We start from the raw sequence: 14,702 nt of genomic DNA, 5'->3' as shown, positions 1-14,702 counted from the left end.
AAAGCAGAAACTTATAGCCAAGTTCCGCACGCATGAGTACGGCTGCAACTGGAACCTTGGATTCACGTCGCATTACATTCACCCCCCCACCATCTGGCCTGGGCTTGCAAAATCCTACCAACTGTCCTGGCTTGAGATGATTCACACCTCTTTAACCTGGGGTTACCTCTCTCTCTCGCTCTGTAATGACTTAATTACCTGTAAATACTCGCATTCAAAGTATCGTCTTGCATCTTTGACTTTGCCTATATAAATGTTTCTGGAACCTACCTCTCCATTCACCTGAGGAAGGAGCAGTGCTCTGAAAGCTAGTGATGTTGGACTTTAACCTGGCGTTGTAAGACTTCTTTCAGTCCTAAAAGGTTTACTCCTTATCCTCCATGTATGACTCCTAGTACTGGACTTCCCCACCACCAGGAACATTCTTTCTGAATCTACCCTGCCTAATCCAGTTGGAATTTTGTAAATTTTTGAGATGCCCCTCACTCTTCTAAACTCCAATGAATATAATCCTAACTGACATAGTCTCTCCTCATATGACAGTCCCACCGTCCCAGGAATCAGCCTGGTAAACCTTTGCTGCACTCCCTCCATAGCAAGAACATCCTTCCTCAGAAAAGGACACCAGAACGGCGCACACTACGCCAGGTGTGGCCTCACCAATGCCCGTACAATTGCAGTAAAACATTTCCATTCCTATACTCAAATCTTCTCACTATGAAATCCAACATACCATTTGCCTTCTTTACTGCCTGCTGTATCTGTGCCCTTACTTTCAGCCACTGATGCACGAGGATACCAAGGTCTCGCTGAGTATCCACCTCTCTCAATTTACACCGATTCAAATAATAATCTGCCTTCCTATTTTTGCTACCGAAACGGCTACCTCACATGTATCCACATTCTACTGCATCTGTCACGCATATGTCCCACTCGCTCGGCCTGTCCATAACCGCTGAAGCATCTCTGCATCCTCCTCACAGCTTACCCTCACTCAACTTCGTATCATCTGCAAATTTGGAGATAATATATTTAGTTCCCTCGCCCAAATCATTAATGTATAATGTGAACAGTTGGGGTCCTAGCACCAGGTCCCTGCAGTACCCTACTAGTCACTGCCTGTTAATTAGAAAAAGGCCCATTTATTCCAACTTTTTGCTTCCTTTCTGCTAACCAGCTTTCTATCCATCTCCTGACACCTGTAATCCCATGGGCGCGATTCTCCCAGAGAGGGAGAAATCGTAAGGCTGGCGTCAAATCTGGGCGGGTTTGACGCCAGCCTCCCCCTCCCCGACCGGGAACCGATTCTGGTCCCCGGTCGGGGCTAGCATGCCGCCGCCGTAAACTGCGGCATCGCGGGCTTAACGAATTTCGTTAAGCCCGCTTGCCAGAGTTTGCGCCGGCTGACGCGTCACATGACGTCAGCCGCGCATGCGCGGATTGGAAGACTACAACCCGCGCATGCGCGGATGACGTAATCGCGCATGCGCGGGTCGGGATGCCCCTCAGCCGCCCCGCGAAGTGATACAGCGGGGCGGCGGAAGGACAAAGAGTGCGCGGGTATCGGACCTGCTGCCCGCGATCGGTGCCGTTTTTACGAGCGGCCAGACCAGGTGTGTTTGCCGTTCGTAAAAACGGCCGTAAAGGGCTTGGAACTCGGCCCATCGTCCAGTTGAGAATCGCTGCTGGCCGTAAAAAAACGGCGGCAGCGATTCGAGTCGGGCGTGGGGGCGGGGGGAGAATAGCGGGAGGGCGTCAGACTAGCGTGGCCGTAAAATTTTACGAACCCCGCTATTCTCCGCACCGTCGTGAGTGCGGAGAATTGCGCCCTATGTTCTTTAAATTTACAAATCAAAAGCCTTCTGAAAGTCTAAATAGACCACATCCACCAGCTCCTCCTGGTCAACTCTGTTAGTTACATCTTCAAAGAATTCTAATTGATTTGTCAAGCATAATTTTTCTTTCATAAATCCATGCTGACTTTCTCAGATTGTACCACTGCTTTCCAAAAGCTGTGCAATGAAATCTTTGATTTCCTACAACTTCCCTACCACCAATGTTAGACTCACTGGTCTATAGTTCCCTGTTTTGTCTCTACCTCCCTTTTGGAATAGCGGGGTTACATTCGCTACCCTCCAATCTCTCGGAACCATTCCAGAGTTCAAAGAATTTTGGAAAATGATCACCAACAGATCTACTATTTCTCGGGCAATTTTCTTAAGTACTTTGGGATTAAGATCATCAGGCCCTGGAGATTTATCGGCTTTAAATCCTGCTAATTTCCCTAAAATTATTTCTTTACGAAGACTAATTTCCTTTGGCTCCTCACTAAAACTTTTCAGAAATCCGGTGGTTATTTGTGTCTTCCTTTGTGAAGACAGAAGCAAAATACTAATTTAGTTCCTCAGCCTACATTAGTTTTTATCTTTTTCTTTTTACATACCTATAGGAATTTTTAGTCAGTTTTCATGTTCCTTGCTAGTTTACTTTCAAATTTTATTTCCCCCTTTTTAATCAATCTTTTGGTCTGCCATTGCTGAATTTTAAACTGTTCCGAATCCTCGGGTCTATTGCTTTTCTTGCTAATTTGCTTGCCTCTTCTTTGAATCTAACACTATCTCCAATTTCTCGTGTAAGCCATGATTTTGCCACAGTTCCCTTTCTGCTCTTGCGCCAAATAGGAAAAACAAATTTTAGAGTTCACCTATTCGTTCCTTGATTGCCTGTCAGTTGTTCTTCCTTTCAATAATGTTTCCTAGTCCGTCATAGCCAGGTCATGCCTCATACCATCATAGTTATCTTTATTGAGGTTCAGGACCCTGGTCTCAGAATCAACTACCTCACTATTCACTCTGATGAAGAATTCTACCATATTATGGTCACTCATCCCCAAGGGTTCTCTCACGACAAAGGCACAATGACCGGTTCCTTTGTTGGTTCCTCAAAGTACTGATCCAGAAAACTACCCGTATACACTCCAGAAATTCTTCCTCCTATTGTACTGTGATTAATTTGAGTCACCCAATCTATATGCAGATTAAAATCATCCATAATCACAGATTTCATAGATTTCATAGAATTTACAGTGCAGAAGGAGGCCATTCGGCCCATCGGGTCTGCACCGGCTCTTGGAAAGAGCACCCTACCCAAGCCCATACCTCCACCCTATCCCTATAACCCAGTAACCCCACCTAACACTAAGGGCAATTTGGACCCTGAGGGCAATTTAGCCTGGCCAATTCACCTAACCTGCACATCTTTGGACTGTTGGAGGAAACCGGAGCACCCGGAGGAAACCCACGCACACACTGGGAGAACGTGAAATAAGCATCTATTGCTCTTTATTCATCAGCAGCCAGGTTCGTGTGCATTTCCTAAAAATTAGCCTGGAGCCACTGTTGGGAAGGTGTTGGTTACAGATCGGTATGTTTTAGGGGTTTCCGTGGTTTTCCATAACTTAACTGTAAATCTAGATTATCTAACGGAATAATTTATACTAAAAGTAAAGAGTACAGGTTAGGAGCTGTCTACATGCTTAGGTATGTACAACACCACATTGATCCCTGGTTCCAGATCATGTGTCTTCTTACATCAGTGTACTCAGACCAACATTAACCCTATGTGTGCCCGACCCTTGTACTACTTTCACAGCTTTGAGCTTGACAAAAAGTGGTTCATGATAAATTTGTCCAAAGTGATGGTTAGGCTACAATTATAGTTAAATGTCTGTCTCTTTGGAAAGGAGATTAAAGCTATAAGGCACTTTAGCATGGGCTCAGCAGGATGATGCAAAAGTTGGAAAACTAGAGTTATGAGGAGAGTTTGAGATACTGATACTGTTTTTACTGAAGTAGAGAAGGCTGAAAGGAAATGTGTTAGAGGTTTTGATAATTATGAAGTGGAAAATAGATATTAATTTAATGCAGGGAAAGAAGAGCTATTGATAGAGAACAGGATACAGGAGTTAGTTTTGATATCTGGAGCAAAGACTCAACACTTTTCATTAATACTGCAAATTTCTATGGTTACAATGGTAACATGGTGACATTTCAGAACCAAGTTAATTCTCTATGGCAGATTTGGTAACCTAATACCTGATCTAAGTAGATTGCAGAATTTCAGGATCTGATTGCTCATTGGTCATCCCTCTGGCTGATTGATGGGGAGTTAAACTGATACGGAAACCTGGCGTTTTTCTCACTGTATGCTCCAGGTAATTCTGAAACCTAATGCCATAGTTATCAGTCTTCTGTGTTGACTAAATTGTATGATTTTTGCCAGCTAAACTTGAGAAGTACTTCTAAAGGGGTCGAGGAGCTATAAAGCCGTGGCTCTGCAAAATTGAAATTAAGGCTTTTGAAATGGACCATGTGAGTGTCTCACTAAATTGGGTCCTGTATGTTAGCTAACCAAATTCTCAACCAATGTGAATTGATTTGGAGACATAATGATGGGATTCTGTGCCAGATACCTAGTTGATCCAAAATATTTTAATGACGTGTATTTTTGCAGAAATTTTGTTTTGGTAAAATATTTATTTGGTAGAATGAGATTTTTGGGGTGTAGAAATGAAATTGGCAAGAGATGTTTGTGTAATATTTGGGTTCAATGTATAACAATTAGAAAAGAGCAAAAATACTTCCAATTTCATTGTCTTTTGTAATTGATCTATTTTTCCTGTGTAAAGATTATGGTGGGTTAAGGGGTTATTGATTAGGATTTCAGAATGGTGACCACTATTTATAACTTGCAGGTGAAGAAAATGATGGCGAGAAAAAGAAAAAAGACAAAAAGAAAAAGAATGAAAAAGAGAAGAAGAAAGCAGGTCCCAGTAAAGCTACAGTAAAAGCTATGCAAGAAGCTCTTGCAAGATTGAAAGAAGAGGAAGAAAGGCAAAAAAGAGAGGAAGAAGAACGTGTAAAACGATTGGAGGAACTGGAAGCCAAACGCTTGGAGCAGGTATGTTAGTTCTTAAATAAGCAACTGTTTAGAATTTTACTTTTGCTGAAAGGTAGTGTGCAAAGAGGATTGGGGGTGATTAAGCCACACCATACATTAGCTCTGCTTACAACTGTTACACATGAGAAAGAGATGCTTGCATTTCTGTATTGTTGTATCACATGTCTCAAACATCCCAAAAGTGCTTTGGCTTCTATTCTTTTAATTGGACAAATATAATTTTACTCAAAGCATAATATTGAATAACCTGTTAATCCAAGTGGTGATTTTGGTTGTGGTAGGTTGGTCGTGCTGGTATTTCCATGTCTTTGTTGGAACAAGGAGTGCAGAAGCCATTAGGAATCGAGATATTCCTGATCTGCAACCACTAAGCAGGATTTGCTCGAAATGAAAAGGTTCAGTTCACGAGGAATTAAAAATAGTCAGATCTACCTGGATTAGTGGATAAGATTATGCAGTGAAATCCTTGCAAATAGAGAGAGAGAGCAGAACTCTGGAAGTCTTAGTACTAGGCTGGGAAACGGAATGAGAATCAAAGTGAATTCCTTTGATCTGTGGCACACTTTGATTTGGTCCCAGGAGGACTGAAAGGACCCTCAAGATCCTATAATGTGTAAAGGCTTCGATTGGAACTAAAAACAGAATCAGAAATTATCTATTAAGATTTTTATGTTTAAATAATGAGGGTTATGAAATATATTAAGTTAGTAGTACCAGCTTTGTTTAATTCTTGTACAGTTGACAGAATCCCTTGTCCGCCGGCAGCTATGTGGTGAGCAGTCACATACGTGGTGGCTCCCATCAGAGTACTTTGCTTTTGGCCCTTTTCGCCCAGTTTTTGGGTGATGTTTGGGGGCATACTTCAATAGTTCAGTGGGGTAAGGTCCCCACATAAAAGTAATGCTCAACAAGTATAAAGCAAAGCAGCAGACGGGCAAAGAATCATTGTTGGACTCAGATACCCCTCTAGCCTCGTTAGTAGAGAAAATGGCGAAGACCCCTGTTGTGCCTCTTGCCTCGCCGTGGGCTGCTGAGATGCAGGCAAGCTTCTTGGCAGAGGAATTCAAGAAACAGCAGCAGATGGTCTCTGAGGACTTTGATAAAGCAATGGAAGGGCTCTAACCCCCATCCATGCAGCTTTGTGAAGACAGATTAGAATGTAAAGGAGCAAGGCGAGGCGAGACGTGGCCCTCTCAAACCAGACTGACGAGATTATTTCCCTGGAAGCAGAGATGGCGATGTTGGCTGACAGTCATTAAGCGTTAACGGCCAAGGTGGACAATCTGGAAAACCATCTCAGAAGGCAAAAATCAGAATTGTTGGGCTGCTGGAGGGCCCAAATCCTGCGGACTATATGTCCAGGATGTTTCAGAAGATGGTGGGGGTGGTGGAGGGGGCATGGGAGCAGAACTGGCGAGAAGGTGTGCGGTGTTCAACAAGACCAAGGCCAAGTTGTGCAAAAGTAATGCGTGATTCGGGTGATGTACCCTGCACGTCTTTGAGTGACTTTTAAAGAGCGAGACTATTATTTTGAGGAGATCGTAAAGAAACATGGGAAGGGGGAGAACTAATTGTTAGTTGCATTTGCATCTGTATTTATTGCTGTGAGCGCATGTGATTTTTATTTTTCATGGTGGTGGGGGGGGGGAGTGGGGGTGGGGGGGGTGCATGAGGGGAGTGGGAGAGAGTCCATCAAGGGTGGCAAATGCAATATTGGTCTTTATGGAACAGATTAGGGGGGGGAGACAGACTTATGGATCTTGGGGATAAGGAGTTTTCTTTTTTTCCTCACGTCTATGTTGGAGTCAAGCCCCTCTCAAATGACCCCGTGGACAAGGGATTCTGTGAGCAGATATCCTCCACCATTGTGGAGCTAGGAACAAGGTGGTTTCTCACTCTGTGCTGTGGGAAGCTCTGAAGGTGGCATTTGGAATGAGATAAACTCCTGTAAGGATGCATTTGGAAGGGGTGGAGAGGCTGGGGACACAATCCTCGAAGTGGACCACCGGTACTCGATTGCCCCGACACTGGTTTTTTGGCAGGTAGGAAGAAATTGCAGACTGAATTTGAGCTGCTCTCAACGTGAATGGCGGTGAACTAGCTGTGACGCTCGAGGGGACCTTTTACGAATATGGGGCGAAGGCCAGTCATCTTTTGACGCACCAGCTGAGGTGGCAGGTTACCTCTCGAGAGATGGTGCAGATAAGGGATTCAGGTGGGGGTTGGATTCCGACCTAGGGAAGGTTAATGTGGCATTTGAGGCTTTTTATCGAGATCTCTAAATCAGAGCCGCCAAAGGAGAAATTGCCAATGATGCAGTTTTTGGACGGGTTGTCTTTCTGGTGGTGGAGCAGGGAGGAGTTGGAGTCGATGATGGGATGAAGTGAAGCCGGTTAATGCAATTTGGTAAAACTCTTGTGTCTGGGTGCGTTTCCGATCGAATTCTATAAAAGGTTTGCGGGTGAGTTGATCCTGTTATTGCTGGATATGTTCAATTATTCCTTGTCCCGCGGGGTGTTGCCGGCCACATTGACGCAGGCATTGATTTCCCTGATCCTGAAGAAGGATAAGGATCTTAGAGTGTGGGTGGTACCGATCCAGTTTGTCATTGAACTCTAACACTAAGCTGTAGGTGAATGCATTGGCAATGCGTTTGGAGCTCTGCCTGCCAGTGGTGATTTTGGAGGAGCAGACTGGTGGCATAGGGTGTCATTATATTCAGATGATCTGCTTCTGTATTTCACAGACCAATGTAGAGGAGATAATGAAGTTATGGCTCCTTTTCTGGGTAAAAGCTGAATCTGGACAAAAAAATAAATACTTTCCAGTGAATCCCCCAGGGAGGGATCTTTTTACCTGGCCGGGCTAGCTTCTGTTATGTTGGAATCTCATGGTCCATGATTGGGGCTCGCTTCATAAACTTAACTTTGCTAGTGTGGAAAATGGAGTTAAGACCCACTTGAAAAAGTGGGACATCCTTGGGCAGTGTGCAGACTAAAAGTGAACATCCTCCTGAGGTTTTTGTTTGTATCTCCCAGACTTTCTCCCCAAATATTTATTTGGTAGGTTCAACAAAATGGCATTCTCTTTTATTTGGGCAGGTAGGGCCCCGCTGATTCACAAGACATTTCTCCAGAGAGAAAGGCAACTGGGAGATTGGCGCTACTTAATTTATTTTATTACTGTGCTGCAAATATTAGAAAGGTGTGGGGGTGGCTTAAGGATCCAGATTCTATATGGGGGAGAATGGAGATGGGCTCGTGCAGAGGTTCGAGTTTGAAGGCCCTGCTTACTACCCCGCTTTTTTTTTCCCCTTGAGCCCAGTGGTTGTCACTCTGAGGACTTGGAGGCAGTTTAGGCTGCATTTTATGCTGGGTTCCATGTCACTGTTGGCCCCTATTTGCAGGAACAATTTGTTTGTGCCATCTGGCTTGGACCTGTCGTTCAGGACATATGGGAGGGAGGGGTTGGCGAGGTTTTGGGGCATCTTCACTGGTATGGAGGAGTTATCGGAGATGTTCCACCTCTCAATCTAATGTATTTCGGTATTTGCAGCTTAGTGATTTTTTTTGTACAAGGCAATTCCCTCATTTCCCTTGGTATCCTCACCCTCACTCTTGGATAGGATAGGGTCCTGTCTCTATCCGAGTTGGGTTAGGGGAGAATTTCTGATATCTATGACTGGATTCTATCGACTGAGCATGCTTCATTGGAGGAAGTAAAGGAAAAGTGGGAGGGTGAACTGGACCCAGTTTTTGATTGGCGGGGGGGGGGGGGGGGGGGGGGGGAGGGAGGGAGGGGTGGTGGGGGGGGAGGGAGGGGGGGGTGGTGGGGGGGGAGGGAGGGGGGGGGTGGGGAGGGAGGGAGGGGTGGGGGGGGGAGGGAGGGAGGGGGGAGTGGGGAGGGAGGGAGGGGTGGGGGGGGGAGGGAGGGAGGGGTGGGGGGGGGAGGGAGGGAGGGGTGGTGGGGGGGGGGGAGGGGGGGAGGGAGGGGGGGAGGGAGGGGTGGGGGGGGGGGGGGAGGGGGGGGAGGGAGGGGTGGTGGGGGGGGGGTGGTGGGAGGAGGGAGGGAGGGGTGGTGGGGGGGGGTGGTGGGAGGAGGGAGGAGAGAGGAAGAGGGGGGGGGGAGAGAGAGAGAGAGAGAGAGAGGGGGGAGGCACAGGGTTAACTCTTGCGCTAGGCTTCGCTTGATCCAGTTCAAGGTGGTGCACAGGGCACACATGACCAGGGCGCAAATGAATGGTTTCTTCTCCGGGGGTGGAGAATCAGTGCAAACGTTGTGCTGGGGGACAGGTGAATTATACACTGGTTCTAGTCTTTCCCTAAACTTGTAAGCTTCTGGGTCTCCTTTTTCGGCACCATAGCGGGGATTCGGGGGATTCAGCTGGTGGCTATTTTTGGTGTATCGGACTGGCTGGTGCTGCAGATGAGAATGTAGGTGCCTTCGCCTCGTTGATTGCCCAGACTCTAGTTCTGCTTGGGTGGAGGTCCCCAGTACCGCCCAGTGTCTCGGCCTAATGGAATTTTTGTATCTTGAACAGCTCAAGTACACCAAGTTGGTGGAAGGGTTCTACTCTAGAAGGCAGCCTTTAATTTCCTTTTCCAGGGAGTTGGTCACCATCAGTTGCTTTACAAGGTTGGGGGGGGGGGGGGGGGATGATTTTTATTTTAAGTTTTATTTGTTCATGAGGGTGGTGTTTCCTGTATGTTATTGTGCTTTAAATATATATTTTTAAAATTCTTCTCGTGAAATCTTGTGGCATATTTGTTTCAAGTTTAAAAGCTAGGTGTTTTGGTTTAAGCGCCTCCCTCGAGATCATACCAGCATGTTAAATGTACAGAGTTTCTTCTGGTCAACTAACATTTATTCACAAATTTAATTGATTTAGATTCCGCTCAAGAAATCTTTCTGTATTTATTTTGATACTTTGCGATTATATCTCTGTAGAAAATGCCTATTAATTTTTCAATTACTAATTCCAAGCATAGTTCATTCATAAGGTGCTCGGGAACCTGGCATGGATTTCTTTAACATTGTTGTATTTCATCCTTTGCACCTCTGCATAAATTCTTTCCTGTTAAACCTGCACATAGTAGCTGCTTGAAATATGCATGCTCATAAAAGCACAAAATTTCAACAGCATCCACGGAAAGGTCATTAGAAATCCATTGTGTGCCCTCTCCTAGGATACCATCCTCATTCCTTGGGTCATCCTGCAATTCTTTTTTGTCAATTGACATCACGTTCTTTCTGGTTCCTAGTGTCTGCATTTAAGTGATATGATAGCTTTAAGTTATCCATCAAGATACAACAAGTTTCCTCAATATATTTAAAACTTGAACATGGTCTCAACATCTAGTTCCTCCGATGCCACACTTTTGAATGCATCACAACGCTCTCACTGGGGCCAAGGGACAGCAAAATCCTTCAGGCAGTTACACCGGCAAACGTGTTTCCTTGTGACATGGATAACTGCACAAAATCAATTTGCCGTCTGCACCAACACTCTGAAAGAGCACCCTATCCAGGCACACTCCCTCGCCCCATCCCCATAACCCCACCTAACCTTTGGACATTAAGGGGCAATTTAGCGTTGCCAATCCACCAAATTTGCAGACCTTTGGACTGTGGGAGGAAACTGGAGCACTCAGAGGAAATCCACGCAGACACGGGGAGGATGTGCAAACTTCACAAAGACAGTGACCCAAGGCCAAAATTGAACCCGGGTCCCTGATGCTGTGAGGCAGCAGTGGTCTTGCCAGCCATGCCCATATCCCATGAATGAATATCAGAAAGCCTCTCATAACGTCAAACTTGGCACTGTGTAAACTTCACTTTCAATTTTAATAAATGATTGATCAGGTGAAGAAAGGACCTACATTATTGTAAACTTGACAAAACTTTGATCAGAAATTTGATATTTCACAAATATAAATTAGCCTTCAGGGCCAGAGAGAACATTTGGAAGTAATTATCAACTTAGTATGGCAATTAGAGCCTGAGTGTATTACATTCAACACAAAACTAACAGCATAAAAGTGGATGCTGACAACGATTCACTGATTGCTTTGGGAGTATATTCTGGGGAACCTCAACAGTGCACCCTCAGAGGTGCATAGAACCAAATGAGAGCAATTTCTGGGTATCACTATTAGTCAGTACTTGTTCAGACTCCCAAATTTGTGTCAGTTTCAGTGAAAATATAATAATAAAAATCTTTATTACTGTCACAAGTAGGCTTACATTTAACACTGCAATGAAGTTACTGTGAAAATCACCTAGTTTCCACACTCTGGCACCTGTTCAGGTACACAGAGGGAGGATTCAGAATGTCCAATTCACCAACAAACACATCTTTTGGAACTTGTGGGAGAAAACCGGAGCACCCGGAGGAAACCCACGCCGACACGGGGAGAATGTGCAAACTCCGCACAGACACTGACCCAAGCCGGGAATCAAACCCGTGTCCCTGGTGCTGTGAAGCAACAGTGCTAACCACCATGCTACCGTGCCACCCAACACATAACATATGTAAGAAATAGGAGTAGGCTATTTTCCCAATCCAGCCATCTTCGTTGTTAATCTGGTTAATCTGATCGTGGCCTTAAATTCACTATGCTGCTGTGCTCCCCATAACCCTCGACTCCAATGTCTGTCAAAAAGCTGTCTGAGTCAGCCTTGAACCTACTCAAGGACCAAGCCTCCACTGGTCTCTGTGTAAAAGAATTTCAAAGATAAACAACCTACAACAAAAATATTATCCTCATTTCGATCTTAAATGAGAGGCCCCCTCATTTTGAAACTGTGCCCACCGATTTCTAAATTCCCGATCCAGGGGAAACATCCTCTCAACATCTACCCTGTCAAGCCCCCTCAGAAACCTGTTATAATAATATCACTTCTCTTTCCGTTACACTGCAATACATACAGGCTCAACTTGCACAACCGTTCCTCTCAAGACAAACCCCTCATCCCAGAAATCAACCCGTGTGAACCTTCAATGAACCACCTCCAATGCAAGTATATCCTCCCTCGAAAAAAGGAGAGCAAAACTGTACACAGTAGTCTTTTTATAAATTTAGAGTACCCAATTCATTTTTTCAATTAAGGGGCAATTTAGCGTGGCCGATCCACCTACCCTGCACATCTTTGGGTTATGAGGGCGAAACACACGCAAACACAGGGAGAATGTGCAAACTCCACACAGACAGTGACCCAGAGACGGGATCGAACCTGGGACCTTGGCACTGTGAGGCAGCAGGGCTAACCCACTGCGCCACTGAGCTGCCTGTTCATTTAAATAATAATCTGCTTCCTTATTATTCCCAAAGTGGACAATTTCCTACATTATACTCCACCTGACATTTTTGCCTACTCATTTAATCTGTCTATATCCCTTTATAGACTCTGTGCTTATCCTACTGCTGTGACTATCTAATTCATATGTTTTGGTATAAAACCTGTAGTTTTAGGAGGTCCGCATTTTGATATTTTAAAAAATATTTTTATTGACGATTTTTTATTTATAATAAATTTAAACCGAAACTATCGTGGGTAAAACACAAAATAATATAAAACTCACACAAAAGAAAAAAACGCTATCCCTACCCATAAACTACAACCCCCCCCCCCTCACAGAAACTAGCGCTGACTCATTCCTTAAAGAAGATAGAACCCACCCCCGAACCATGTACAATACCTTCTTCAGATGAAAAAAAATCCATTAGGTCACCCAACCAGACCAAGATGCTGGGCGGAGTAGGAGATCTCCACCCCAGGAGAACTCGCCTCCAGGCACGAACGAGGCAATGGTGAGGACATCTGCCTTCACCCTAATTGCAGCCCCAGCAACTACGCCATCCTGCAAATGACCACCAAAGGCTAAGGTTCAAAATCAACGTTAGGAACTGCTGACAAGGTGCGAATGAAGGAGACTGAAAAGCTTACCAGTTTGGGACACGACCAGAAGATATGGATGTGGATGGCCAGTTCCCGGGAATACTCCCAGAAAGAAACTATTCATTCTACCCTTGGTCAGGTGAGCCCTATGTAGTACTTTAATCAAGCTGAGCCGTCCGCAGGAAGACGTGGGATGTTTCCCATTTCTGCACGGGTTACGTTGTCTGTAGCTTGACACCATCCAGGACAAAGCCGGCTGGCGTGGAAGGACTTTGGCGCCACGCCAGCCGGGGCCGAAGGGACTTCGCCGGCCGGCGGAAGTCCATGTATGCGCGGGAGCATCAGCGGCTGCTGATGTCATCCCCATGCATACGCACACTCTGCGGGTAGAAGCGAATGGGAGGAAGGGGAGCCTTGAGGAAGATCTGCTGATGCCCCCATCCAATGGATGCCCGGGGCCAACGCACCGTCGGCCCCCCCCTCTGCACGCCGCTGATCTTATCCACCTTTCCTTACCCTTTCTCCCCTTTGCTTCCCCTCCCCCCCACATCTACATCTGTCACAGTTTACCCTCTGATGTTAGTTTCTCTGCTGTTTGCCCGTTGACACCTTTTGTTCTCTCTGGGAACTGCCATTAGCGTTCTTTTCCCTTAGTTTCTGTGGCCATTAGCACCCTGTTTCCTGGGTTTCTGTGGCTATGACATCTTTTAGTGGGCTGTTTAGCACATTGGGCTAAATCGCTGGCTTTGAAAGCAGACCAAAGCAGGCCAGCAGCACGGTTCGATTCCCGTAACAGCCTCCCCGAACAGGCGCCGGAATGTGGCGACTAGGGGCTTTTCACAGTAACTTAATTGAAGCCTACTCGTGACAATAAGCGATTTTCATTTCATTTCATTCTCACTCCACAGTATAAATATTTCCCACTTTCTCTGTCTTTTAGCTTTGACAAAGGGTCACCTGGACATGAAATGTTAGCTCTTTTCTCTCCATACTGATCCTGCCAAGCCTGCTGAGATTTTCCAGTATTTTCTGTTTGGTTTCAGATTCCAGCATCCGCAGTAAATTGCTTTTTTTTGGTTCCGTGTTTTAGTTGCACTGAATGAAATGTAAAGTGGTTGCTCATAAACATTTTGTTTAATATGCTGAAATGTCTTGAATTTGCAGGAAAAAGTAGAACAGGAACGCAGAGAAAAGAAAAAACAAAAAGAAAAAGAGAGAAAAGAACGTTTGAAAAAGGAGGGCAAGCTGTTGACAAAGGCCCAGAGAGATGCCAAAGCAAGAGCTGAGGCTACACTTGAGCTTCTTCGTGCTCAGGGTATAGATAAAGTTGGAATATTTACATTTCATATTATTTCATAGTATTAAGGTATCAAGGGTATCTACTGCAGCAGTGGAGGTATTTCATAGCTAATGCAAATAAGACCACAGGAGCTTTTGGAACAATTAGTAGAACAGTATACTTTTCAATGCAACTTAAAGATATCAGTCTGCTTATTTCGCTATTTGTGGATGGTGATACATTTTTTAGGGTCTAAATAACTCGACACATGACAACAATTAAACTGCACGTCTTTATGAAAATCAGACCACTAAAGACCCCTGCTGTAACCTGCTCTGCAGTAAATTAATGGAATTTGTGAAACATCAACAAGGATGTGAAGAGTAATAAGTAATATTATGTCCAAATGTTTATGTTATCAAGAAAAACTTGAACTTTTCAGTTTGAAAAGAATGTGTCTGAAATGTGATCTTGTCGAAGTACATTAAAAGAAATGGAAAAAGTAAATCCAGAATTTTTATGTTAAATTGCAAGAATAGATGAGGTTCAAACTAATGAACGGAAA

At 44.9% G+C, this 14,702-nt stretch overlaps 1 protein-coding gene across 2 annotated transcripts in view; it reads left to right on the top strand.

Annotated features, from left to right (window-relative positions):
• Positions 1-14,702, top strand: part of eif5b (eukaryotic translation initiation factor 5B) — a 141,330-nt gene that overhangs the window by 40,750 nt on the left and 85,878 nt on the right. For both annotated transcript variants that reach the window (XM_038818175.1, XM_038818174.1), the window contains exons 5-6: positions 4,754-4,959; positions 14,023-14,173. In XM_038818175.1, the coding sequence (XP_038674103.1) occupies positions 4,754-4,959; positions 14,023-14,173 (357 nt within the window). The remainder of the gene's footprint in view (positions 1-4,753; positions 4,960-14,022; positions 14,174-14,702) is intronic.

This window comes from Scyliorhinus canicula, chromosome 14 (genome assembly GCF_902713615.1).
Source record: "Scyliorhinus canicula chromosome 14, sScyCan1.1, whole genome shotgun sequence".
Classification (NCBI taxonomy): domain Eukaryota; kingdom Metazoa; phylum Chordata; class Chondrichthyes; order Carcharhiniformes; family Scyliorhinidae; genus Scyliorhinus; species Scyliorhinus canicula.
The sequence above is the reverse complement of the archived record's forward strand: the minus strand, read 5'-3'. Positions and strand labels throughout refer to the sequence as shown.